The sequence below is a fragment of the Cyrtonyx montezumae genome, unplaced genomic scaffold (genome assembly GCF_038088225.1).
Source record: "Cyrtonyx montezumae isolate F1298 unplaced genomic scaffold, pur_monq_1.0 scaffold_3, whole genome shotgun sequence".
Lineage (NCBI taxonomy): Eukaryota > Metazoa > Chordata > Aves > Galliformes > Odontophoridae > Cyrtonyx > Cyrtonyx montezumae.
Window position 1 is genome coordinate 63,902,192 of NW_027072034.1, and position 25,979 is coordinate 63,928,170.

Genomic DNA, 25,979 nt, shown 5'->3' on the forward strand with positions numbered 1-25,979 from the left:
TGTCTGTTCTTTCTGGTTGTACAAGAAAAACTACACTAGTGCTTCTGATCAAAGTAGAGAGGGAGCCGTTTAGCTTTCACAGTGTCCATACTGGAAGAGTAACCTTTTGGGCACTACTGTCTAAAGCAAGTAGGATCTTCTGCCTCACCCTGTTAAAAGACTGCCTTGGAATTCACCCATTCACTACACTGGGGCAATAAGGCCCTGCAGTGCTGTTTTATCATTCCTGATCTAAATCAGCCTGATAAAAAGACTTCCTGTAACATTGCAGCATAGTTTTATCATTGGCTGCTGGGAAAAAGTCATGACTCATGCATTATGACTTGTGTTGTGAGAGCAGTTAACTGTCCCTGTGTAAAAGCATTTATATCTGCATCTTAACCATAAATCTGCTTCAAAAATTTCAACAGAAGAAAACAGTAATTTCATTTTCATTAAAGAATGTTGACCAAGTATGGAAATTATGATGACCCAACCACAGATCGTAATACCGAATACTGATTGTATGTAGTCTAAACTTCCTTTTCTCCCAAGCCTCAAGATACTAAATTATAGTAGGAACGCGGTTCTTAAGTGCAGTAAGAAACTGCCTCCAAAGCATGTAATATTTTTATCCATCAATAGACTTCAAAGTATTTTCAATGTTTTAAGAAAGAGTAAAAGAAATTACAACTCTTACTCTAACAAAGCCTTCATTAAAAATTCTTTCATAAACTGCAAATTTGAATTTGGAAGAAGATATCTCAGTGTTTACTACTAGGACAATATAAATAGGTTAAAAAGAAAGGAAACAAGGTCTAAGCAGATGCTTTAGAAAACTTCCTGAAGCTCTGAATGCCCAGGAAACAGGAAAAGGTTGAATTTTTCAGAATGGCTCCAGCTACAGTTAACAGTATTCTCATATAAAATATTATAATATTGTTTTTCAACATCTCCATAAGACTTTTTTCTACTCTGGACTGCTCAGTTTTGGTAACATATCTTGTTTTTCTGCTGTGGTCATACTGCATATCAGAAACAGACACATGCTTTTTTGATCCCTTTTGATTTCTTTGTACTAATCTCACTACTATTCTTTAGTGCAGTATCAACAGTATTTAGAAAAAAAAGATGACTCCTGCTTAGCCAGTGTTTGAAATTCTAACATAGGTTTTGATCCCTAACGCAGTACAGAAATAAATTCAGAGAAATATAGACAATACAGTCCCAATTTTGCTGTGCAGGAGAATACAAATAGAGATTTCTCAAAACAGATTACATTAATTATGGATCTATGATGAATTTTTAACTCTGTCTATCATCCTCAGAAAAATTTACATTCTCAATACCTATTTCTATTACCCTCTGTACTCAGCACTGGTGAGGCCGTACCTTGAGTACTGTGTTCAGTTTTAAGCCCCGCTCTGCAAGAAAGACATTGAGGCCCTGGAGTGTGTCCAGAGAAGGGCAACGAACCTGGTGAGGGCTCTGGAGCACAAGTCTTATGAGGAGCGGCTGAGGGAGCTGGGACTGTTTAGTCTGGAGAAGAGGAGGCTCAGAGGAAACCTTATTCCTCTCTATAACTACCTGAAGGGAGATTATAGTGAGGTGGTGGCCGGCCTCTTTTCTACGGTAACTAGTGATGAGAGGGAATGGCTTTAAGTTGCACCAGGGGAGATACAGACTGGATGTTAGGAAATATTTCTCTGAAAGAGTGGTCAGGTACTGGAATGGGCTGCCCAGGGAGGTGGTGGAGTCACCATCCCTGGAGGTATTCAATGAACATTTAGATATTATGTTGAGGGACATGGTTAATTGAGAACAATTGGTGGTTAGTGGTTAATGGAGTTAAGTCCAGCTGGCGTCCTGTAACGAGTGGTGTCCCCCAAGGGTCAGTTTTGGGGCCCATCTTGTTTAATATCTTTATTGATGACCTAGACGAGGGAATTGAGTGTACCCTCAGTAAGTATGCAGATGACACCAAGTTGGGAGGTTGTGTCAAACTGCCTGAGGGTAGGGAGGCCCTTCAGAGGGATTTGGATAGGCTGAACAGCTGGGCTGAGCTCAATGGGATGAGGTTCAATAAGACCAAGTGCCGGGTCCTGCACTTTGGCCACAATAACCCCATGCAATGCTATAGGCTTGGGGCAGAATGGCTTGAAGAATGTAGAGAGGAAAAGGACCTGGGGGTGTTGGTTGATGCTCGGCTCAACATGAGCCGGCAGTGTGCCCAGGTGGCCAAGAAGGCCAACAGCATCCTGGCCTGTATTAGAAATAGTGTAGCCAGCAGGAGCAGGGAGGTGATCATCCCCCTGTACTCAGCTCTGGTACGGCCGCACCTCGAGTACTGTGTTCAGTTTTGGGCCCCTCACTACAAGAAGGACATTGAGGCCCTGGAGCGTGTTCAGAGAAGGGCAACAAAACTGGTGAGGGGTCTGGAGCACAAGTCTTATGAGGAGCGGCTGAGGGAGCTGGGATTGTTCAGTCTGGAGAAGAGGAGGCTCAGAGGAGACCTTATTGCACTCTACCAATTCTTGAAGGGAGGTTGTGGTGAGGAGGGGGTGGGCCTCTTCTCCCTGATAAATAACGACAGGACGAGAGGGAATGGCCACAAGTTGCGCCGGGGAAGATTTAGATTAGACGTGAGGAAGCATTTCTTTTCTGAAAGAGTGGTCAGGCACTGGAATGGCCTGCCTAGGGAGGTGGTTGAGGCACCATCCCTAGCGCTGTTCAAGAAGCGTTTAGATGAGGTGCTAAAGGATTTAATTTAGTAGTTGGGTAGAGATAGTGATAGGAGGATGGTTGGACTAGATGATCTTATAGGTCCTTTCCAACCTTATGAACTTATGAACTTATGGTGGTAAGTGGACAGTTGGACGGGGTGATCTTCTAGGTCTTTCCCAACCTTGGTGATTCTATGATTCTATGATTATAAATATTTGTAGACCAAGATGATTCTTCAGGCCACTTCTATGGCTACTAGTTTTTTACCATTACTTGGAGGAGTCTCTAATCATGCATGTTATTAAAAGTAATCTTTCGAATGTTCAAAACCAGTGTGTCTTACTTATTTATTTATTTATTTTCCAGAAAAACTCTTAGTGTTAGTTAGAAGACAATGAAATTAGAAGGAAAACACGTATTTGAAAGAAGTTAAAAACCCTGAAAACTTACTGATCAGGAAAGAGAAAAAATGGATTTATGATGAGTGGCACAAAAGGAAGACAATGGAGAAAATGTGGCAGCATGTAGGAACTAACAAATCATTTTCTCAATTAAGCCGTCTTTCACTGTAATGGGGATGGCTGTAGAGACTGTAAAAACCCACAATCTACTTCACATTAGTACTGTGTTCATAACTACTGCAGGCATTTGTATCTCTCACAATACTTTCCATTTGTAAAATAAGTTCCAGTACAATGCAATCAGACACTTTACTGAAGTAATACCAAGCAGATCAATTTACGTGACACAGCAAACTCCAAAATAAGCTGTAGGCAACATCTCAGAAATACGTTACACTGAATGAATACTTCAAAAATCTTGGAACTTTTGAAGAAAGCAGCACCAGGAAACTGATAAAAAGAAAAGTCTGTCAAATTATACATCTTTTCTACAATATCAATTAATCTTCTCACAAACCTCCCATGAATGGAAATAGGAGAGAATGAGGAGTAAAGACAATACACTGTTGTACAAAGTTAACACTGGAAATTTTTTATCATTCTGATTTGCATTTCAATTAAGCACTCTAGCACCGGCCAGTCTTCATTAGAGAACATTGCAGCCTACTACACAGACAGGTCACTACAAGTTTTAGTATGTGGAATGCTGTAGTTGTCATCTGAGATATTTACTGTCAATTCACTAAAGAAAACAGCAAAAAGAAAAAAATTCTCAAAAGCGGTTTGAAGCCCATTATTATCTATTAATGTGTATGCCTTGTCATTAGAGGAAACATACTGCCCTCCTTTTGGTCTTCTAGTATTGAAAAAATCTCATTGTACTGAGCTAAAGTGAATGCTGCCATTAACTTTATACTCATAGTTACAAAGTATAATTAAGAAAAAATAAAAAGTCATGTCACTTTGAGTGTTAAATTACACACATGCTTGTTTGAAACAATTCTGTTTTTTTGATTGGATCATACTATGCTGAGTGCAGAGATCTTGTGTGTGGCTGATGTGATGACACTTTAGACCATTTGCTACATTTACTGTCCTTTCAGTGTGGTGACAGTCCCAAAACAATTCACCTCATGCTGTATAAATCAGAATACTGTTGGGAATGCTTTCTCTTGTGCTACCTGTTGAAAATGCCGAAGTGTAAAGTATGGATGGAAGGCATTCCTGATCTGTTAAGATCTTGTTAACGTCACGCTGACAAAATACCCTGCCTATGCATGTGCTTAAAGAACTCATGTATGCTTAAACAGTTTTCTGCATTTAGAGAAGTGCAAAGAAGGCACAGACACAGCAGAGAACTTGATCAATTTTTAGCACCCCAAGTATAACAGACAGTCAATAAATGTAATATCTAGAAAATGCATTTAATGCATCACTTGTTGAACAATACTTTATAGATAATAAAATAACAAATAAAATAAGATAAAACATCACATAATAGCTTACTTAATTTTAATTTAATTGCATATGTAGTACGCAGTCTCAAACTAACTCCTCTGTGATTTCTACTGTCTGAAATTTACAGCTTCACAAATATTCTTTGTCTCTACTTGGAAATACACTGAAAAAAATTGGAAATGAATGTAAATTTGTTAATCTACCTTACATAAAACTAAAAATTGATAATTGATCAAAGAAAGATTTCTAATTGGTGAAAAAAGGTCTGAATGCCCCATATTAAGTGGAGATACAGTCAAGACTAATGGAGAAGCAGAGAATCAATTAACACACACTTGAAATCTTTCCCCTTGATATGTTTTCAGTTGAAACACTTCTACTTATCTTTAGTAAACTTACTTTGAACTCCATGGGAGCGAACTATCTTCCAGGTTTCTGAGGCTACCTCTTTTACATCCACTTGGTAATGATGAATGGGCACACCTCCATGCGAATCTGGCTTAATGAATGAAACCTTGGCAGTGGTTTGTGACAACTCTAAAACTCGTACTCCATAAGGATTTGATGGCACATCTAGAAAAATACAAACATTAATTTAATAATAAGCAGCAACAGGTCAGTCCTAAACTAACTGATAATCTACCCTAGAGGTCTGCTTAGCATCATGAAGGGAGAAAAAAATGTACTGAATGTGGTGAAATGATGTTCACATGGGGTAAACAATTTAAACTTTTTAAAACAAAGCTATAAGAAAGGTATGTATATTTTCTTGTATGGTAAGGTTATGCAATAATATTTTCCATTTTTTGATTATATTTCCATTCTTCAATAATACAAACTTTTTCATGATTAACTTTGTCATAGTCAAATTAAAATGCTGACTGATTAGTTTGTTTGATATACGATTATATGAAGGAGAATAACAAAATTTAACAACCGGGACAATGACACCTGAACAGATCATTCAGAGTCTGAATTTTTCTAAATGACATTATGACAAGAAACTGCAGAAATCATATGGCCAATTTTTTTAAACTGAAGTACAGCTGAAAACGTAAGTTTTTCTTTTTCTTGTATTTGGCAGACTGGATTCCAAACTACTACCAAGAAATATTAGAGGAAGGCTTCTCTTTTCAGTTTATGAAATAATTTTCATAATAGCTTGCAAGAAACACATTTTCTCTTTAGTCAAAAACGAGTGCATAGCTTCTAAAATAGAAAAGAAAAATAAAGTAGTTGTTTGTAGTGTTGAAACACCAGATATGAAATAAAGGTGAAAAATCAATCCTACAGTCAATACATCTTCAAAAATGCAAACATTATTTTATTCTAACAATGTACGCCCAAACTACTACACAGAAGACAAAAGACAAACTTTTTAAATTGTTCCAGGTTTTAAAGCATTAAAATAAATTTTAAAAAAGTGTACTGAAAATGTTAGGATGAATTTTAGTTTTGTATAAAGAGTAAAAAGAATCTGAAAAACTCGAATCTTCTAATACTTATCACGTTTACTTGCATATCTAATTAAAGATGTGACATTTCATTTGTATCCCTGATATGGAAGATATGTTTCTCAAGAAAAGCAAGGCCTTGAGCCAAAGCTGATCAAGCTGATCATTATGTCACTGAGATTTGAACCATTCAATTTTCATTCAAAGGCTGTCAGGCAGCTGGGAATAAAAAGAATCAATCTGAAGTTCAGCCAGTACTGCTACCTAAATGAAAATGAACCAAAAATTGCTATAACGTTCTAAAGAATGGGCCTCAGCACATATTCAACCATGAATTCACCTGGAAAGGATACCTGGCAAAGACTCTCTATAGGGGCAGATTTATCAAACATTTTAACAGTCAGGTACCTATATTTTCCCAGAAAAATTCTGTAACACAGAGTTGAGCGTCTGAATCACACTTCTGTGAATTCCTACAACTGATATTTCTGACAATAGGTCTCTTGAAACATCCAGTACTTGGTGCTTATTGGGTTAAAACACCACAGTTTTATTTATATGGACACGACTAAATAGTTCAGTGAAATTTAAGAATTGGGCAGAACACGTATCTCATCTTGAGAGATTCAAACCTCCAAACACTTCTGTACTCAAGGACAATTTCCTATCAACAGGATACAGGATGTTGCAGGAAAAATTCACCCTTCTTATGGAAATTCTATTATTATGCATAAAGGAATTCAAGATTCATAGTCAGAGCGAGCATGGCAGATTGTAACACAGTATTCTGTGCATTCAGGAGATGCTTTGCTTTGGTAATCAAGACATCCACAATTTAAAATTGATCAAAAGGTGATTTGTTTTTTAAGAAAAGGAAAACCTAAAAAAAACCCAAGCCAAACCAAACCGAAACAAAACAAACAAAAAACCACTATTTTTTTCTGTGATCACACAGAATAACAAGCTATATGAGTTGCCTGCTAAGTAAGCACTGATCTCAAATTCAGAGGACAAGGATTAATACTAGATTGTGACTCCTCCAGATTCTCCTACAGCTCAGAATACTATGTTTTCTTTCCTGCGAGCACTAGTGACTTAACCATCTCATGTCCTGCTCTGAAAGAAGAAGCAAAAATCCAGCATTTGTATATGAATAAAATAGTCCAGGACAGCAAAATGAAGCAACACAGTACTGTATGAGAGATAAAGCTATCAAGCATGTGGAAAGATGAATATGGCTCTCCAGTGAAGAAGATGAACAGCCTTAACATTTAATTATGAGCTGCTATGGATACCCACACTGTTACGAATAGTTCCTAAAAATTTTTATTTCCTTTTCTATTGTTAAAAGAATTCAAAATAGAAACAAATTATTTTTATAAGGTTGAATGAATTTTTAATTAGTTTCATGTTAGTTTCTGTATGCTCTTTTTATGAGTTCACTGTTATTTAATTCACTGTTATTTAATTATTTATTTTATTATTGTTTATTTATTTGTATCAAAACAATTTTTTTGGTCAATGGTGTGACTCAAACATTATTTATATATCCACTCTGCTTGAATTTTAGCATGTTAAGGAAATCTCTTTTCCCTGTATATTTATGTCTGTATATAATTAAATATCTGAAATATGGCATTGGGAAGCAGACATCCTTTAAGAACCTTTACATTCTCCTCTGCAGATCCAAGTATGACTTATGCTATACAGCGACACGGTTCCATTTAAAAATAAGCAATGAATGAAGCTTCAGTGAAAATCTATTAAAATATCTGGCATAATTAGCATAACATAACAGGTTTAAAACTTATTGTGAAATGCATCCACAACATTATTTCAGATATGCATTCCGTAATCCAAGTTACCCACATGTGTGTAGGTATCATTCATGTGATTTTCAGAGTTGGACAATATCAGCATCTCATTTTAAGAAAAGGAGACACATTCTTAGCCAAAATGGAAAACAACTAATAGCAACTCCTTTGGGGTAGAATGAAATACCTGCTGTCTCTTTCAGACTAGCATGATGAACCGAATCCAATTTGGTAGTTCTATACAGAGAATGAATTTGATCATGCAAAGTAAACAGCCCTATGGTCCTGATCTACACTTTAGCATTTGAGCTGTTTGTCCCATCAGTTGAAATTATTTGGAGCACTGCCACGATATTGTTTTACAATTGTAGGGCTCTGTTTCAATAATTAGCACAAGTAAAGAATAATCTGCAGGGCTGTATATGCTGTACACTCCACGTGGAATGGCAGAACAGTGGGTGCTTGTTGCTCTTCTTCCCCTTAAAACCAAACAAACCAGTCAATTAAAAAGTTTATCTACAGATAGTGATTATTTTTTTTATATCCTGTTATGGATAAAAATGAACTGTATGATGTTGAATTATTAAAAATAAAATAAAAAAAAACCAATACGTAGTGTTAAGTGTGATGTCGCACTTCACACATTTTGTAGTCAGTGCATAAAGCAGGTTAGCACAAATGAACTTTGTGATGCATTGGCTTAAATTAAGTAGAATTTAGTTCCAAGGATAGTATTGCAGATGATTAAAAAAATACACAATAATGAGTATGTATTTATCTCCACAGCCATGCAAATGCTCTTTCATGTCTATTATGGCTTAACTAATACATTTAATAAACAACCAATCTTTATCACTGGACATTTTTTTAAAGCTATTTCTTTGATAGTTTTACAAAACCAAATAATTTTCCATCAGAGAGTTTAGTAGTAAAAATGGAGGAAAGATGTGATGGTGTGGGAGCAGGCTGTGGAATTAGGTTGTGAGGTCACAGAATTATATTCCAGTCAGTTCTTGTCTTCTTATCTCCTGTCAACATGTTCCTACTACTTAGTTTTCTGCAGCTTACAGTTCTGTAACTCAGAGAAAGTAATTATGTCTAAATGCTAAAAGTAAGTAGTATTAGGACCACAGCAGGAAAAGAGCTGGGGAGTACTGCCTTGATGCCTTTCATTGGTGACAGCTAAAACAGATTTATTTTATCAATTTACTTAGGGTTCTTGAAAAATAAGGAATGTACTAGGAAACTGGACCAAAGCTAGCAAATACATACATAAATAGTAAATAAAAATAAAATATATGCACACAAAGCAAAAAAAAAAAAAAAACCACCCACCAAGTTGTTTATTAACAGTTTCCCTCACATGTTTATAGAAAATATGATGGTGGTTTTTCTTAGTTGACACTACTACAGTAGACACACATGGCGAGTTTTAGGATTGAGATCTGCATTTTAGATCTGTCTATAGCTTATGAAAATAAATGGCTTTAGGCAGCAGCAAGGTACAGTTTGAACAAAAAAAGCAACCCACCAATCCTAAAAAATGTCAGTAAGATCAAAAAGCACTGTTTTGGCACAGAACATGCTTTTATTATGTTATTTTCTAGAGAAAATAAAGTTTTACTTCTTTGATTGTGTTCTGCCTGTGAGAAAACAGGAATATATGGAGAAACAAGGAGCAACATCCATTAGCCAGAATCAAACTGCCAGCATCAAAAATCCAAATAAGTAAACTGTTAAATCTGATGATATAGTCTTTGTCACTTATGGGTCAATCTTATCATATCTTGAACAGGAACTGATTAAAAAAAAAAACTAAGTTAAAGAACTTTTGTGAACTTTTGTGTTATTGTCTTTCCCATGCATTTGAAATAACAATACTGAGAACATGACAGAAATGAAATACGCTTTACTCGTTACACCACCTGCCTAAAAACTGGTAATTCACATTAACTATGACTAAAATATATCTGGGTAAATCTAGGAATATCTGTGCTCACCTCAGGCTTTGAAAGCCATTGGGACAATCTGTCAAGCTCACCTGGCTTGTCATAGACTAAGCCTGTCATGGAGAAAAAACAGAGTATAAGCAGACTTCTAAAATAAAGGTTGTGGATGTGATGTGAAGTAATTTATTTGCAGTGGCAAGAAATAGAAAAGACTGTGGTTCTTTTTGTATTTTATATGTCACTAACACAGAGATTAAAATGCTTAAGCAATAAAAAAGATTACGTCACTCCTTTGGAGTAGATCACCACCATTCAGGTGCTGAGCACACCTAAATAGGTCTTCAGTAAGCACTGAAGATTCTCAGCATTTGGCAAGTAATGGTCGGGACCCTTCAGTGTGAAAACCCTGAATATGTTACAGTTCAATTGTTGTGAAAGATTTAAATGACAATATCTGAAGTTCTGGCTAATTTTGTAGCTTTGTATAATTACAGGGAACACATATAGTTCTCCTGCCAAACAAAATGACAAGTGTAAATTGTGAAAGAAATATTCTTCTGTCAAAAATAAGCCTAATTTCTTATGGAGGGGAAAAGAAATAAAGAGTTGTGCCATATGATCACTCTTTAGCTCGCAGCAACTTAAAAAGAAAGAAAAAAAGGAACAAAGCGTGAAAAGGTGTGCTAGTAACAACTTCCTTAGAGATAATGGAAATAAACTAGAAAGCCGTGATTTCTTATATCTAAGGAATTTAATAAACAACTATTTTGTATAACTCTTAAGAAACTAAAAGAAAATAATTACCCAACTGAGTAGTATTTAAAATAAAATATTAGGTAGTGTAACAGAGACTCCCTATTATTAGACTATTATTTCAGCTACGCACCAGAAAGGCCCTGCTAGAATGGGTCTAAAGATTTTATTTTCTTATTTCAAAAAATATAACTAAAAGTTACAGCTCAAACATTAAAGACGATAAAAAAATATACAAGTCCAATTAAAAAAAAAAAAAAAAACAGACTGGAAATGCTCTAATCCTTATTTCTACTTCTACCCTTCAAATACAGCTGTCAGTTCAGCACTGCAGTATGACCTTACAGTTCCATGATCGATAACAACACATCACAAGGGATGTAAAGCACTCTGTTTGGTTGAACTTTTGTTACTGTGAACTACATTTTAACTCCATAGATGTCATTAAAACACGAACAGTTTGCATCACCTATGGATGTTGATCAACATGGTGGGAGACCTCAAAGCTTGCTGAACAAGCACTGGTCCATATCACAACAAAATATCACTGAAAGAAACGTTAAGAAGCTCTCATTTAATAGTTAATTCTGCCAAGAAACAAAGATACAGTAAGACTTCTTGTACTCCCCTAAACACTGATTGATGGACCTAAAAATATTAGAAAACTAACTGAGTCTAGAATATTTCTGAGCTTGTATTAATCCAATCTAGCATTCTAGGTCAAATTCTGCTTTTAAATAGCTAGACCTGGAAATGATAGTAGTATTCACTGTAGTTTTTTCACATTCTTGATTTCTCAAGAAAATAAAGGCAAGAAAAAGGGAAAAGTCTTTCCTAATCCCTCCTTATTTTTAATACCTGATTTTCTTTCAGTTTTCAGAGTGGCTTACATCTAAAGAAGATTCATACTCTGAGTGAACTGGCTTATTTTACATTGTACAAATAGTCTAGTTTTAGAGGATTAAAATTAACTGCAAGAATTCTACTGGAATAAAATAAACAAAAGAAGTCTGAACTTTATTGTGATGAGAATGGAAGAAAGGTTTAAATAAACTTAGAAACAGTTTTAACTTACCAGCTTGACCGAGTGTGTACTCCTGATACTTTGTTCCTATTCTGTTTGTAGCTGTACAATTATACTGTCCAAAATCACTGTCAGATGTAGGAGCAATCTTTAAAATTAATACAAATTGTAAATATTACTTTCTAATCAAGTACATTTATTTTAAAAAATCAGAAATGCAAACGTTCTTTTTAACCAACATTCAGATGTGATCTTACTTTAGCCTATCTGGTATACTGCTCAAAATATGGACCTAAATTAATGCCTTTTCATGTTAAACTCCCTCTTTTCAAATTGAAATGTGGAAACCAAATAGTGAGAAATTGAGCCATTATTCACTTTTACAATTTCTCTTCTGAAGAAGGAAGAAAAACATCTAATAAGCTGCACATTTGTTCACAAAGATAATATTCGCACATATTGGACCAAACTAAGCAACGACAGGTCTGAAATCTGCTGACTCATAAATAATCCAAGGATCATAATTTACTTGATATTAATTTACAAGATTCACAATAGATATTCACAGTAGAGATTCAGGAAAAAAAAAAGGTATAAGTATGTGACTCAACTCAGGCTAATATGGATAGGAGACAGAATAGGTAATGGATATTGCAGTAAGTTAGGGTCTGATTGGAATCCGAGCCTGTCCAACTGTTTGGATGATAGAAAAATGGAAAAGCACTTAAAAAACTATAGGCTGTAAAGCATATTTTGTACTGTTAAGTAAAGCTTCTTCAAAGATTTCCCTTAAGTCAAGAACTCTAAAGATCAACCTCAAACAAGGCTAAGACCGTGTCTCTTTAAATGTACAACCTCTTTTCAAGGCTCATGAAGAACAGAAAAATTAGAATTATACTGCTAATCTACATACGTGCTTAACAACAATATGATAGACAATAAAAACTATTATCCTAGCCAGTATCTTCATTTTCACACACTGCACACAAATTGTAAGTAATTGTAAGTACCATGGCTTCCTACCTGAAGGAAGATATTTCAACATCTTTTTAAATCTGTAAAACCCTGAGCAAAAGATGGAAATGTTTCCATACCCGTAAGTTGCCAGGGAGGAGTAAAAGAAGAAAAATAGAAGAGAAACTGCATCATAAAATCTTTGTAAATTTGACATTTTTGTAGATAACTAGAGGTTCTGTAATATTTCTGCTAGGTGATATTAGTCTTTATTGATATGCCAAAATAGCACCCAAGGGTGGATTAACTGCCAGTCTACATAAATAAACAGATTTCAATGACAGGCCAAACTTTTCTTTAAGGGAAATGTAGCCATTATTTCACGGAAAGCTGTGGCTTTGGAAACGTGAAGTAACTGCCTCTTTCCTCTATAGGATTTCGTTTTTGAATCAGATAGCCAAAAGTTGATGTTTAAATTATATCAGTCTTTTTTTTTTTTGTTTTCCTCCAGAATTATTAAGGTTACACTGATGACATTTCCAGTCAAATAAAAATAACTGACAGACTGCTTCCAGAATACTTTGAAAGTCTGTAGGAAAGAATAATGATAATATGATGCACTTCAGATGCGATGAGGTCAGTATGGTTATGAACACTCAGCTATCCTGAGTAAACTCAGCTACCTATGCCTTCTCAGGCAAAACAAAGAATCAGTTATTAGAATGACAAAATACTTCCTTGCTTTTTCCTTACCACAACACAGCGTAGATCTAAAAATTTGTAGTTAATTTCTGTAAGAACTACAGAAAGCAGAACATGATTTGCCATCATAGACTATTTCTCATCAGACAAATGACCAGAGTTATCAACATATATGCATATGCCAGCTTGCCATTTATTTTAAAATGTTGCGTCATTATGCTCTTTGGCACTGTATTACATAATGATGCATATTCTGCTTTCCTCTCAGCCCCTATTTCCCATGGGACAATCACTTAACTTCTCATGGAAAAGTATGCATTTCTATTACAATGCTTTTTCTGAAAGCAACAACAAAATAAAGTAAATTTGAAGAAGTTCATTGTTTGGACTTCCAGAAAAAGACTTGATTTCAGTACACCACATACACCTCTTGCTTGAGATCTGATGTAGGTTCCCCCCATTACAGGATTAGCCCTAAAGCTTGTGAACAATTTTCCTATGACAACTGAGAAAGCAAATTTCCTCAACACTTCTCACATTGAGTGAGGAGATAATATCTAGTCACAGTGACAAGTGAGACGACAAATGGAAATAGTGGTTAGAGACACTCTTCTGTTAAATATTTAAGGTCCCTGGCTTTCTGTATATTACTATTCAGCAGTCCACTGTTGATTCAAGATAACACAGTAGCTGGAAAATTAAAGCCCATTCTTTGTCTTCTGCCTTTCTTGGGTTTTATTCTTTAGTGTACATTTGTCATAAAAGAAAGGAGCTTAGTTCTTTGTTTTCCAGTGCCTCTGTGACCACCAAATCAACTGCAGTATTTTATCACTTTACCTTCCTCTTTGGTCTTGACTGAAGCCACATAAATAGTTTTGTATATGCCAAGCACCTTCCATTTAGTCACTTAAATTTCAAATTTCAGCCTGATGGTTTAATTTAATACACCTGATGGTTTAATTTAATACTTATATTTTTATTTACTTGACATAAATGCAGATTACATTCAATGCAGGCAGAAACCTAAATATAAGCTATGTAAATTAGGTTTATTTCCTAACTGTTCAGAAGAAATGTGGAGATAAACCAGTTCACCTTTTTTTTTGTTTTGAAGATGTTTACTTATTAGATTGTAAATCTTATTTTTAAGCACACAGTGCAATACTTGCAATAATGACAAACAGAAGTAATTAATTAATTATTTTCACGGTACAGATTTCCATTTTAAGCCTTACCTCTAGAATCAGCTTTCTTCCTGCACTGTAGGTCTTCAGATGTGTTGTATTTTTTACTGGTAGAACTAATTTTCCCCTTCTCCACTGAACTGAAGCAGATGGATTTGCTAGCACTTCACATGTTATATTGATGGGATTGCCCTCCCAAGAGAAATACATAGTTTGATTTGACAGAAATGTTGGAGCATCTGAAAAAAAAAGTAATAAATACATAAACTGTTTCAGTAAAACAAGATATATAACCCTACTGAAGCATTAATGTTTTAGAAAGTTTAACTGAATTCTGTTTCAATTTATTACTAACCATGACAACAGCAGTATGCAATCCTGAGTTCCTAGAGACCTAATTTTCTTATGCTTCTCCTCTGCTGAAACTGATTCAGATGAAATTCTCAGGAAGAGAAGACCTACTAATTATATTTAATATTAGGCAACATCAGTCCCTTGAAGGAAATGTCTCAGAAATGACAAAGATTATTTCTTCTCAAGGATGAGAAACTCTTCAGCAAGACCCTTGTGTGACAAACGTAATTGCACTATGAAACTTATATAAGCTATTCAGTGATTGAATTTATAGTGTCCACTTTTGCCATGGAGAAATTACACTTGCTATGAATGTTTCTAGATATTTAAGAGCTTCGCCAATTTCCCATTGGAACAGCCATACATCTTATGAAATCCTTCTACAGAAAGATGCTTAGCTGTGTGAATAAGCCTAGAAGAATAAAACTGAAATGAAAAAGAACACCTAAAATATTGCAATGTATTCTACCAACTTCAGCAAAATTTAGCTTTGGGAATGGTGTAAAACTACTTTCCTTATTCTGAAGGCACGTTTTCAGCTTCCTTTTGAGGATCTTTTTTTTTTTGTGAAGAACTTCTTGGCGTTACTATGTTGCTGGTGCATGTACATTTTCAGGCTTTTACTTGAGAACTGTCATCTGTTCTAAGAATAAATCAAGTCTGCTACACTGATCAACATAATCAACATATTTTGAATAAACAAAGTATGTTTTCCTATTGCTTTATTTACAAGACACAGGAGTTCATCCTTTTTTTTCTAAGTGTTATAGCAAGAAATTCTAATGCTCTTTGACTCTCATAGACCTTTAAAAAACATACTTCAGCATCTAAACATCTTCATGCAAAGAATGGACATTGGATACCTACAGCATCTGCTCAAATTTTAAGAGTAATTTTAAAAGAGTTATGGACTGTGACTTACATGTGATTATACATACTAACAGCAGTTCTAACACACAAAATCACAAATAGTGCTAGAAGTCCTTCAAATAAAGATACACGAAAAGCAACAGCTTCCAAACGTAAAGCACGGCTAAACAAAATGAGCTTTTCATTTTCCCTCTCAAAAGCCTTGGAAAAAGAAGGTCTTTCAGTAATTTCCCCAGTAGTTAATAGATCCAATGTAGAGAAAAGGAAACATTATTGGTTTGATTCAGACAAAACATCTTAAATTCACTGGTCAGTAACAGATAATACGAAATGATGTTTCATGTGAAGAAAAAAAGTCTGGAAATCAAGTATGAATAGAAGATATGTAATACATCTTATAAAATAAAAATGCAGAGGTAGGAGTATATCACTGGTTTATAGACAGATTTTCATGTTTCTTCTTGTATGTTCTTCATCGTTAACTGTAGCATAGCAGGCTTTAATAGTTATGAAGTTGGTATTTATCAGACAGAAACACATAACATGTTTATCATACAGCAGTACACAGAAGAAGAAACACCTTAAAGTTTTGAAAACATAACATTGGCTATTTTATGTCTCAAAATCTGATGTCTTCAGTCTTTTAAAATAATTGAGAAACAAATATCCTACGACATAGGATAAGGACACAGGATATTTGAATGCAATAAACGTATTGGATAATAAGAAAAAAACAGATACGTGAGAAAGGTAAAACTATTAAATAGAAGTATCCAACTCAGGATTCATTTCTTCTGAACAACAAATCAATTCAAGGCTGTTAATAAATTAACTGTTCTTCTTAAGTGTTTTTCCATCAAATATTATCACATTAAGCAACATACTTGACTTCTAATTGGCTAAACAGAAACTACAAGATTGAACAAACTTCATTTAAAACAAATTTGTTCACATATTTAATAAAGCCTGAGCCACAAACAGATATTTATTACACCTGAACCTTATGACTCTCTACTAAAAAAATTAAAATTCTGCCAAAACATACAAAAGAAACTGTTCCTATTAGTTGGCTTAGGCAAACAGTAAATTTTGGAAGTACTGTTACAGGAAGTCTAACTTTAGAATGGCACTTTAGAATATTAGAGAATCAGCACCAGCTATGCTCAGGCTTTTCATTTTTCCTAAATGGGAAAGAAACTGATAGGAAAGCACCACAGTTACTAAGAGTGGTTACTCGTCAGCAGTGTACAAAGATTGCTTAAGGGAAGCAAATACTGGAAACAGTGTCTGGCACATAGATACCCTTATTATGTATAATGTCCGAGAACAGCGATTGAAGAACAAAACAATAAATCATCTGTCTCATCCAGAAAATAATTCAATTAACAACTTCAAAGATTCACTTCTGGAGAATGTTCAGAGTTGTACAAAAAACTGGATATGGCAGATTACCTGTCTGCATGTGCCCAGACAGCCATAATAGCAAACTAGTGAGCAGAATCAGATATACACTTCATTTTAAAGCATATGATATCCAACTTCTTGCTGTTTGTTCCTCAAGTAAATAACATTTCCTGTACTACACTGTTTGAAATCTTGAAATCTTGAAATTTTGAAAGGTATCTTTCTGTTAGACACAATATGTGTTTTTTATGATGGCACCATTATACCTTAATAAATGATGAGCAGTGAATGCCTGAGTAGTTCTGGTGCTTCTCGCTGCCAGAGACACAAAAATTCAATGTATTTTAATGTGAATTTCATTTGACATCAGGAAAAACTATTTGGTTTACCACTTAAAACAGAAAAAAAAAAAGAAAGCAAGTTAATAGAAATATATGTTGTGAAAGGACAAACCTGTTTAAAATCACCTAAACCTGCCTGAAGTATTTATGTTACTTCTGGGATACACTCTTCAAGATGGCACTTCGACATCTTCAGCTGGTTTAGTTTCACTAAGTTTAATCTGAATTCATAGTTTCCTGATTTACTAGCCTGTGGTTTCAGAAATTCTCTGCTATTGTGAATTGTACATATATATATTATTTATCTATTTCTAATTCAGTAACAATAAATAAAGTCATTGTGTGCAAATGACTACTGTGAAATCTACCATGTGATTTCAGTATGAGTTTATTTAAATATAAGTCTTTCAGAGTTCAAGGATTTATTTTAGGGCAAAATGTGAAGCAGATGTCCACCAGATGGAGAAAAAAAAGACAGTAAAATCGCAGCTCAGTAAAATAAGCTATTATGAAGGAAACAGACCACACATATCTGTTGGCCATTTTCTGCCACTACAGAGCCAGGAACATTGACTATGTCAATTACAGCAGGACCTCTTCTCCTCTGCAGATCTCTCACTAGTAGCAATGTTAATTCCAGTAATAAAATGTTCGTGCACTGCCAATTACTGAAACATCATTTTTGGATAGCATCAGTTTGTATAAAAAATTCAATCATAGAAATTTCACAGAATTACTGGAAAAATTTAGACTTCTGGCACTGTGTAGTTAGGTTACACAGTTCTCACACAGACAGAAGTAAAGAACTGCAATGCTCTTCTCAAACCAGGATTCTGACTCCATGACTATTCCTATCCCACTTTTCATATTTTAAGAACAAAATTCAGCTTCATGCCCTTACCTTCTGTACTTCCCTGTCATTCACAGCTCCACAACATGACTCTTTCTGATTTCTTCCCTCTATTTCCTTTCTTCCCTTCTCCCTTGCTCTCACTTCCTATCCTATATTCCCAAAATAATAACAGTTATTCTTGTACGGAGCAGGCACTCAGTCTTGGGATCCCTTTATTTTTACAGAGTTCTGTCCAGAAAACAAAAATCTCTATGAAATTTTTAGGAACAGATTAGAAGTCCTAATAGCATTACTGAAATTACCTTGTAAATCTCAACTTCCAATAGATTGATTTCCCTAAGCTTGCACGTTATAAACCTTTGGACCCTCAGTACAGGTTGCTCAAACTCACCTTTTGTTTCCCTCCCTACTTTAGCCCTATGCTCCCAGGTCAGGGGCAAGTTCTGTGGTACGTGAGCTCCATACCAGGTAGAAGTTTCGATCACTTCAAGACTCTCTGAGCACAACAAAAGAAAGACTTCATCTGGGAAAAAAATGACTTGAAATTTAAATTTCAAATTATGAAAACCACAGTTTAACATTTCAATGTCACTTTACATATTTAACATTTTTAGCCATACAAGAAAAACTAACGAAGCAAAATGACATTGAAGGAATTATTAAAAAAAAAACAATCTTTTTTAAAAGTAACTTCACTAAATAACTGAATAAACAAAAAATTATGATGGCAAGCAAAGATGTTTAGCAAATATATCTATTTGCAAAATTACTAAGTTATCTGAAAAGAAACAAAATATAATTAAAACGTTTTATTCAAGCCGCCAAGGTATTAAAAATCTACTTAAAATGACATCAAGCTCACTGTAAGATCAACAAGACCATGTAATATAGAGCTCTATTAGAAAAAAAATTAGAAATATTCTTGATATGCAAACAGTAGTTTAAGAAATTGTAAGCATAGGCAGCCCAAAAATCTTTTAAAATGGAAATTACCATTTTAAATAATCGGTTGATTTATTATACAAATGAATAAATTATAATTTTACATTAATTGAGGCAGAATCATAAGGAGAAAACAAATCTGCATTCATCCATGCTCCAGTACAGGCAGTCTTGGTAGAATGCTTTTTGCCAAGTGACTTTATGCAACAATCCTCTTTTTTGCTCATTTAATTGTTTTATTCCCTTTAAATTACTGAAAGGGCATGCCAAATTTACTTTTATATAAGAACAAAAGGTAGACAAGGAAAAGTTTAAGTCTTAACCAGTGAAATTTCTGAGCCCTAAAGTCATGTTAAAATAACAGTATGTATTTCAGGATGCTAACATCTTTCATGCTCTTCCATCTTTGTTTACCCATTTCAAGCTATAAATCTGACAAGAAAAGTAACTAAAACCACAAAAATCTTAAAAAAAAAAGGAGCAAAATCTTCCAGAATATTTCATCACTTTGCCTCTCTTTGTTGCTTTTGATAACATTTATTTTTTCTTAACAAGACGGAGCTACTCCATAGTGATTTTAATAAAAGCAAGTGTAGAGTCTTGCGTCTAGAGAGGAATAACTGCATGCAGCAGTACAGGTTGGGGGATGAGCTGCTGGAGAGGAGCTCTGAAGACTGGGTGTCCTGGTGGATGACAGGCTGGCCATGAGCCAGCAGTGTGCCCTGGTGGCCAAGAAGGCCAATGGGATCCCTGGGATGCATTAAAAAGAGTGTGGCCAGCAGGTCAAGGGAGGTGATCCTCCCCTTCTACTCTGCCCTGGTGAGGCCTCACCTGGAGTACTGTGTGCAGTTCTGGGCTCCCTGGTACAGAAAAGACAGGGATCTCCTTGAAAAAGTCCAGCTGAGGTCTACGAAGATGATAAAGGGCGTTGAATACCTCTCTTATGAAGAAAGGCTGAGAGACCTGGGTCTGTTCAGCCTTGAAAAAAAAAGACTCAGAGGGGATCTGATCCACATCTATAAATATCTAAGGAGCGGGAGGCAAAAGGATGAGGTTGGACTCAGCAGTAGGACAAGTAGAAATGCCCACAAACTGATGCATAGGAAGTTCTGCACAAATGTGTGTGGGAACTACTTCACAGCGCAGTGACGGAGCAGTGGCACAGCTGCACAGAGAGGTGGTGGAGTCTCCTTCTCTGGAGACGTTCAGGACCCGCCTGGACGCCTACCTGTGCAACCTGGGCTAGGGAGCTGCTTTGGCAGGGGGTTGGACTCCATGGTCTCTACAGGTCCCTTCCAACCCCTACAGCTCTGTGATACTGTGATTTATGTGTGGTAACAAAGTCCCGAAAAGCTGAGACTGCTGAGACTGAAGAAGGCTCAGTGGAGATCTCATCAATGCACACCAATATCCAAAGGAAGAATCTCAGCAGCTGGAATCACGTTCTTTTCAGTGGTGTCCAGTGGCAGGAGAAGAGGCAACTCCTTCCAACTTCAAATATTCAGTGACTACATGAATAGTAATGGGCTGTTCCTACGCTGATCATGTTTGTAGAATTTATAGTAACAGCAGACAGCTAGAATTCTATTTGGAATCAAACAGACTACAACTTTTGTGATGTACTACTCACAGTAGTATTACTTTCACAAAATCTAAGCCCTCATTCTTTGAAGTCAGGTACAATCTGTGGCTCAACTTATTCAGTCTGCTTATAAGTAATGCTGTGTTTTTGCAAAATTATAAATGAACCTATGAAGAATCCAAAGCATCTGCAATAACTGCAGTGCAAAACAGATGACTAACAAATGAAGGCCTAAAAGGTTAACCTATTCAGAAAGCAAAAGCTACTAATTTATTTAACAGTAGAAACCGATTTCAAGTTGAGGTGGAAGACAAAAAATAAAAAAATAAAATAAACAGTATATTCAAATAATAAATGCTATTTATATAATATTCTGCATTGTTGCACATTATTTTGTATAACTGAAAAAAATGTTGGTGCTCAATTAATAAGGAATAAAACTACAAAATCAGGTTGAGACAAAAAGAAAAGTAGTAAGCAAATCTTCCCATTTATTGGTAAAATTATAATTACTTAAATGTTTTCCAGAAATTGTTTTCTAAGAAATCATATTTGTTAAACACTCGTGGCTACTCCTGTATAAAAATGTGCTGTATTACTAAATGTAATATGTTTGTGATTGATAGTCCATCACCCACAACACTAGCTTACCATGAAGAAGGAAGTATTTTTGGACCTTCCAATACATCTAATAACTGCAGAATGGAGAATTTGAAATGGAACTGAGTGATGTGAAAACCTGTAATTGCAGCTATGAAAAACTGGTAGGATACTTCCTAGGCATTAGGTAGAAAATACAGCTTTTTCCAAAGAATGTGACTTAGAACATTTTTGCAGGTAAGAGATGTATTCCCAAAGAAACTTGCAATTTATGATATAGAGCGATCAGACAGACGTGTATTACTGTAGGGTGCAAGTGCCTGGTCATAGCTGTAAACAATTAAGTGGTTTGAGTATTTCTGACTGTGTTAATGACAGTTGAAACACAATAAAGAGAAAACTTTAAGGGCAAGCAGATAACTGCTTGTAGTAGTTACAGACTGTTAATCATTACTGGATTGTTTAAATCCTTTCCAAATTAGTAATGCCATCAGTGCATGCTTACTGAGAATAATGCTCTGAATATAGATTACCCATTATATCTAATATGTCAAAATTATGCTTTTTCATTCTCTAATGCTAATCATTGCAGTGAATAATTTGTAGAAACGCACCCAAGAAATAATGTGTTCCCTCATCAGGATTTTTCATCTTTTTATCAGACCTACATTGTGTTTTAAGATCCCCTTATATCCCTAGTATATATATTCAGAACAAACATATCTCAACTAAAACCACAACAGTACTATATAGAAATGTAAACATAGAAACATATGTACTGAAAACTGACTTGGAAAGGCACTTAATTTGTATGTCCAAATCACTTTGTAATTTACTGGGATTTATATGTTTTATCTCCTTGGGTCCTTTTGAAAACCTCACCTTAAGAGTACTTCCTGCTATATCATTTTAAAAAATCTATTTCTACAATTTTTTTATTAAAAAGAGAAATATCTTTCTATGACAAATAGTTAATCATTAGAGACACATCTTAATACCCAATAGCAAGTATACATTATGTATGTCAATTTTTCCATCATTTGATTCAATTATTATTATTGGCAATAGTAATTATTATTAAATATTTTATTAACACCCTATAATCACTTGCCTTCATACGTATAACCAAAATTTGCAGTTGATTATATCCATTAATGAATGATATTAATAATGATATCTTATTTTTCATGTCCTTTTTCTTAGAGATTAAATATAAGGAAAACCAAACAGAACTGAACACAAAGACGCCTTTGTCGGAAGAAATCATTAAAGTGTCTCTGGGCTCCCTACAATTTAAGGCTGTCTAACATTTACTTCAGATAAAAGGCTGGGTTAACTGCATCCAGATGGTATCAAACCTGATAATCTCGTCCTGTCTTGGAGAATTGCTCTTATCATCAAAAACAACCTCAACTGAGAACAAGGATAAAGTACAGAAACTCTGTGCAATCCTACTGTCAGTTTAAGTCTCTGACAGAGGACAGTAAGTAAAGGATGAGACAGTGACACCAGGGCACTTTTTGTCTCCATTAGGTCTGTTTAACTGCACTGCTGTTTGAGAATGTGCCAAGAACATGCTTCTCTCCTGACAACAAAAGCTACTATATGCTTTAAAAACATAAAGAAGACTACTGATATTACAGAGTGGCATGAGGTGTGTCAGTTAGTTATGTCTAGGAGCTATAGAACAATATGTACAAATAGACCCTGGCTATTTATTTTTTAACTTTAAAATACTTACTGAGATTTATACAAGAATATTATGAAGAGAACCAAACCAAAATCACTGAAATAGAAATTACATGATTTTTTATATCTGTAATTTGGTAAATGAATGTTAAAAGAATAAAAGCAATCCTGATAGCAACAGTCATAGTTACAAACAATATGCTCAAAAAAGATCAACAACAGAAAGAAGGTCAAATCATTTATTCAATAGCACCTCAACAGAAAGTAAAAAAATCCTCCTACTTTCCTATATTTGCCATGAAGACCAATCAGTTATTTAGCTTTTGAACATGTACCTTTTGCTGAATGTCTCTAACCTGCAAATTATAAAAAGAAATAACCAAAATGAAAAGTAACTATGGTACTTCCTACAGAATAAAACAAAACCAGAAATGAAAAAAGGGGAAAAAGCACTTTGAGAAAAGCCTTTTTTTAACAACAAAACACTACAGAGAAAAAATGATAAGAATCATCTACTGACAGATCATTTGATATGACTGTTTCATCACGGAAGGTTATGACAGAAACTAGACTGATGGTGGATAAGGCCAGAATGAAGACCCTGTCCTCTGAGGATGCTATTTCAAAGGGCAGAAGTCTTTGCCATTATACAAGTTGATTTTTTTTTTTAATGTCTGGACAAGATAAACAACCTACAGTTGCAGTTTATACACTGATGCAAAGTTATTTTCAACACAAATTTAAAACTGCTCTAACTGGATATTCAGAATGTCAGTGGAGACGTACTTAACATTGTATCACCTCAAATACACTCACACTGCATTAAAAAATTACTCAACACTTACTAGATATGAAAATGTTTGCACTTTTGATATTCAAAGAACAGCTGTGCTAGAAAAATATAAGTATTTGGCTTAAACTTCAATATCAGTTCAAGTTTTCAAAACTGGAAATTCCAGTTTTATAAATCTCATTTTAGACTAGATTTAATAAGAATCTTGTGTTTTACATTGAAAATCATCATCACAATGTGTGATCCCTCTGATGACAGAACAATACATCCATGTTATTTTAAACACTGTTTAATCAGATTTCTGAACCGTAATGTTTTGAGTCAAAAAGTGTTTCTAATAAAGACTAAATTCAGAATCAAAAGAGTGTGCTAATCCATTTTCACAGATAGATTGTTTCTATACATATTCCAAATTAAACGTGCCATGCTAGTCACATTAATTCAATTGGAATATATTGGACTATTTAATAGCGCTATCTTCAAAAATGTCACCCTGAAAGATGTTAAAATGACATTAAGTGTATCAAGTCACAAATTTTGTTATGGCCTTTAATATGAATTCTGTGCTTCTAATTAATTCTTCATTTTCTGTTGCCAATGCTTCATAAAATAGGACACATTCTGTAACTCCCTTGTGAATACAAGAAAAACCCAGCAAAACAACATTGAATTTTAAGTCTTAATGGCTACATACACTTAATCAAACAATATATTTTATGTCATTTTATATGTAGAGTAAGATATGATCTAGAATTGTACAGAAACTTTAAAGGGACTACAATGAACTTCCATTTTTATCTAATGAATAATTTTTCCCTTGGATATATCAAACATAAATAATTATCAGTGCACCAGGAAGTCCTGACTCAGTATTTTAAATGCTTATGCTTCTAGAAAAATCATTATGTTTTGCATAGTTTCAAATTCCTTCAAACATCTTGTTGTTGTCGTTTTTAAGTAATTATGTTAAAACAACTGTAGTTACTTCTTATTTGACATCTGAGCTGGCAAATCTCTGCATTCCTAACATCCAATTACAATGCAGAAAAATTCTTGTTTCCCTTTCAGATTTATTTCCTATATAAAAATACAAAAATAACGGAACATGCAACAGTATACTGAAGTAACTCCAGAAATCAATCATTTTATGGTCTGCAATTGTTACTTATCTCTGTACCACAGATCTTATTCTCATGTTTATCCTTTCAGTGGAAAGACACTCTTTCAATACAGTGGATTTTACTTTATTTTCACTACAAATATTCTTTAAGTAAATCTCACTATGTGACATTACTGGTCTAATCGTCCAAAGCTTTGGAAAGCCTTCTGGAAACTCCATTCAATGTTTTATTCTCCTTCATTCATGTAACCACTCAAATACCTTTCATGTAACTCACTTTTTCTGCTCACTTGCAAGCTGAAACATGAAACACTCAATCTGTATCACAAATGTGAAACAAATACATCAAGAATATCTCTACCAAAATGGAACAGTGATGAAATACGAAACAAGAACATTCTGATTTTCAGTTTTTGAAGAACTTTGCTTCAGAAGTTTGAACAAAAGTGTGTTTTAAGAGACAATTTTCCTCTGTATTTTCCTGCATTTGAAAATAAAAATCCTCTGATAGCTTCTAAAACATCAGACTCTTCTCTAAGCAAAAACAATCTTACTTGCATCCTGGACAAAATTAAGAAGTTTTGAATAAAGTGGTCCATCCACAAAGCAGATTGTACAAATAAAGTTGTTACAAACCTTGAACTTCATGAGGACATATGACAAAGGGATACTCTTAGGGGATTAAGAACTACCAAACAAAACAAAACAACAACAAAACAAAAGACTGTTGAATCTTAGAAGCTTAAGCTCAAGACTCAGCTGATGGTTCAATCAGTCCTTACTGACTACTTTGCACCCACAGCAGTTTCCACTAGCCCAAAGACTTGAAATTTAGCCTTAAGGAAGTAGCTAGTACCATAAGAATATGATATGAGATGAAATCCTGTTGCGTTTAAATTACTGACAAGAGTCACGTCAACTTCAAAAAAGCAAAGATTCCTTCACAGAATTCATTATCACTAACTACAGAAGTACATATTTTCTTAAATTATGCAAGTTTAAACAACAAGGAAAAAGTGACCTTCCATTAAGAAT

At 34.7% G+C, this 25,979-nt stretch overlaps 1 protein-coding gene across 1 annotated transcript in view; it reads right to left on the reverse strand.

Annotated features, from left to right (window-relative positions):
- The window catches only part of NCAM2 (neural cell adhesion molecule 2), a 222,339-nt gene that overhangs the window by 57,653 nt on the left and 138,707 nt on the right, over positions 1 to 25,979 (reverse strand). Inside the window, exons 11-13 of the mRNA XM_065740855.1 lie at positions 14,448 to 14,635; positions 11,608 to 11,704; positions 4,962 to 5,135 (exon numbers count right to left, since the gene is read on the reverse strand). Coding sequence (XP_065596927.1) covers positions 4,962 to 5,135; positions 11,608 to 11,704; positions 14,448 to 14,635 — 459 coding nt within the window. The remainder of the gene's footprint in view (positions 1 to 4,961; positions 5,136 to 11,607; positions 11,705 to 14,447; positions 14,636 to 25,979) is intronic.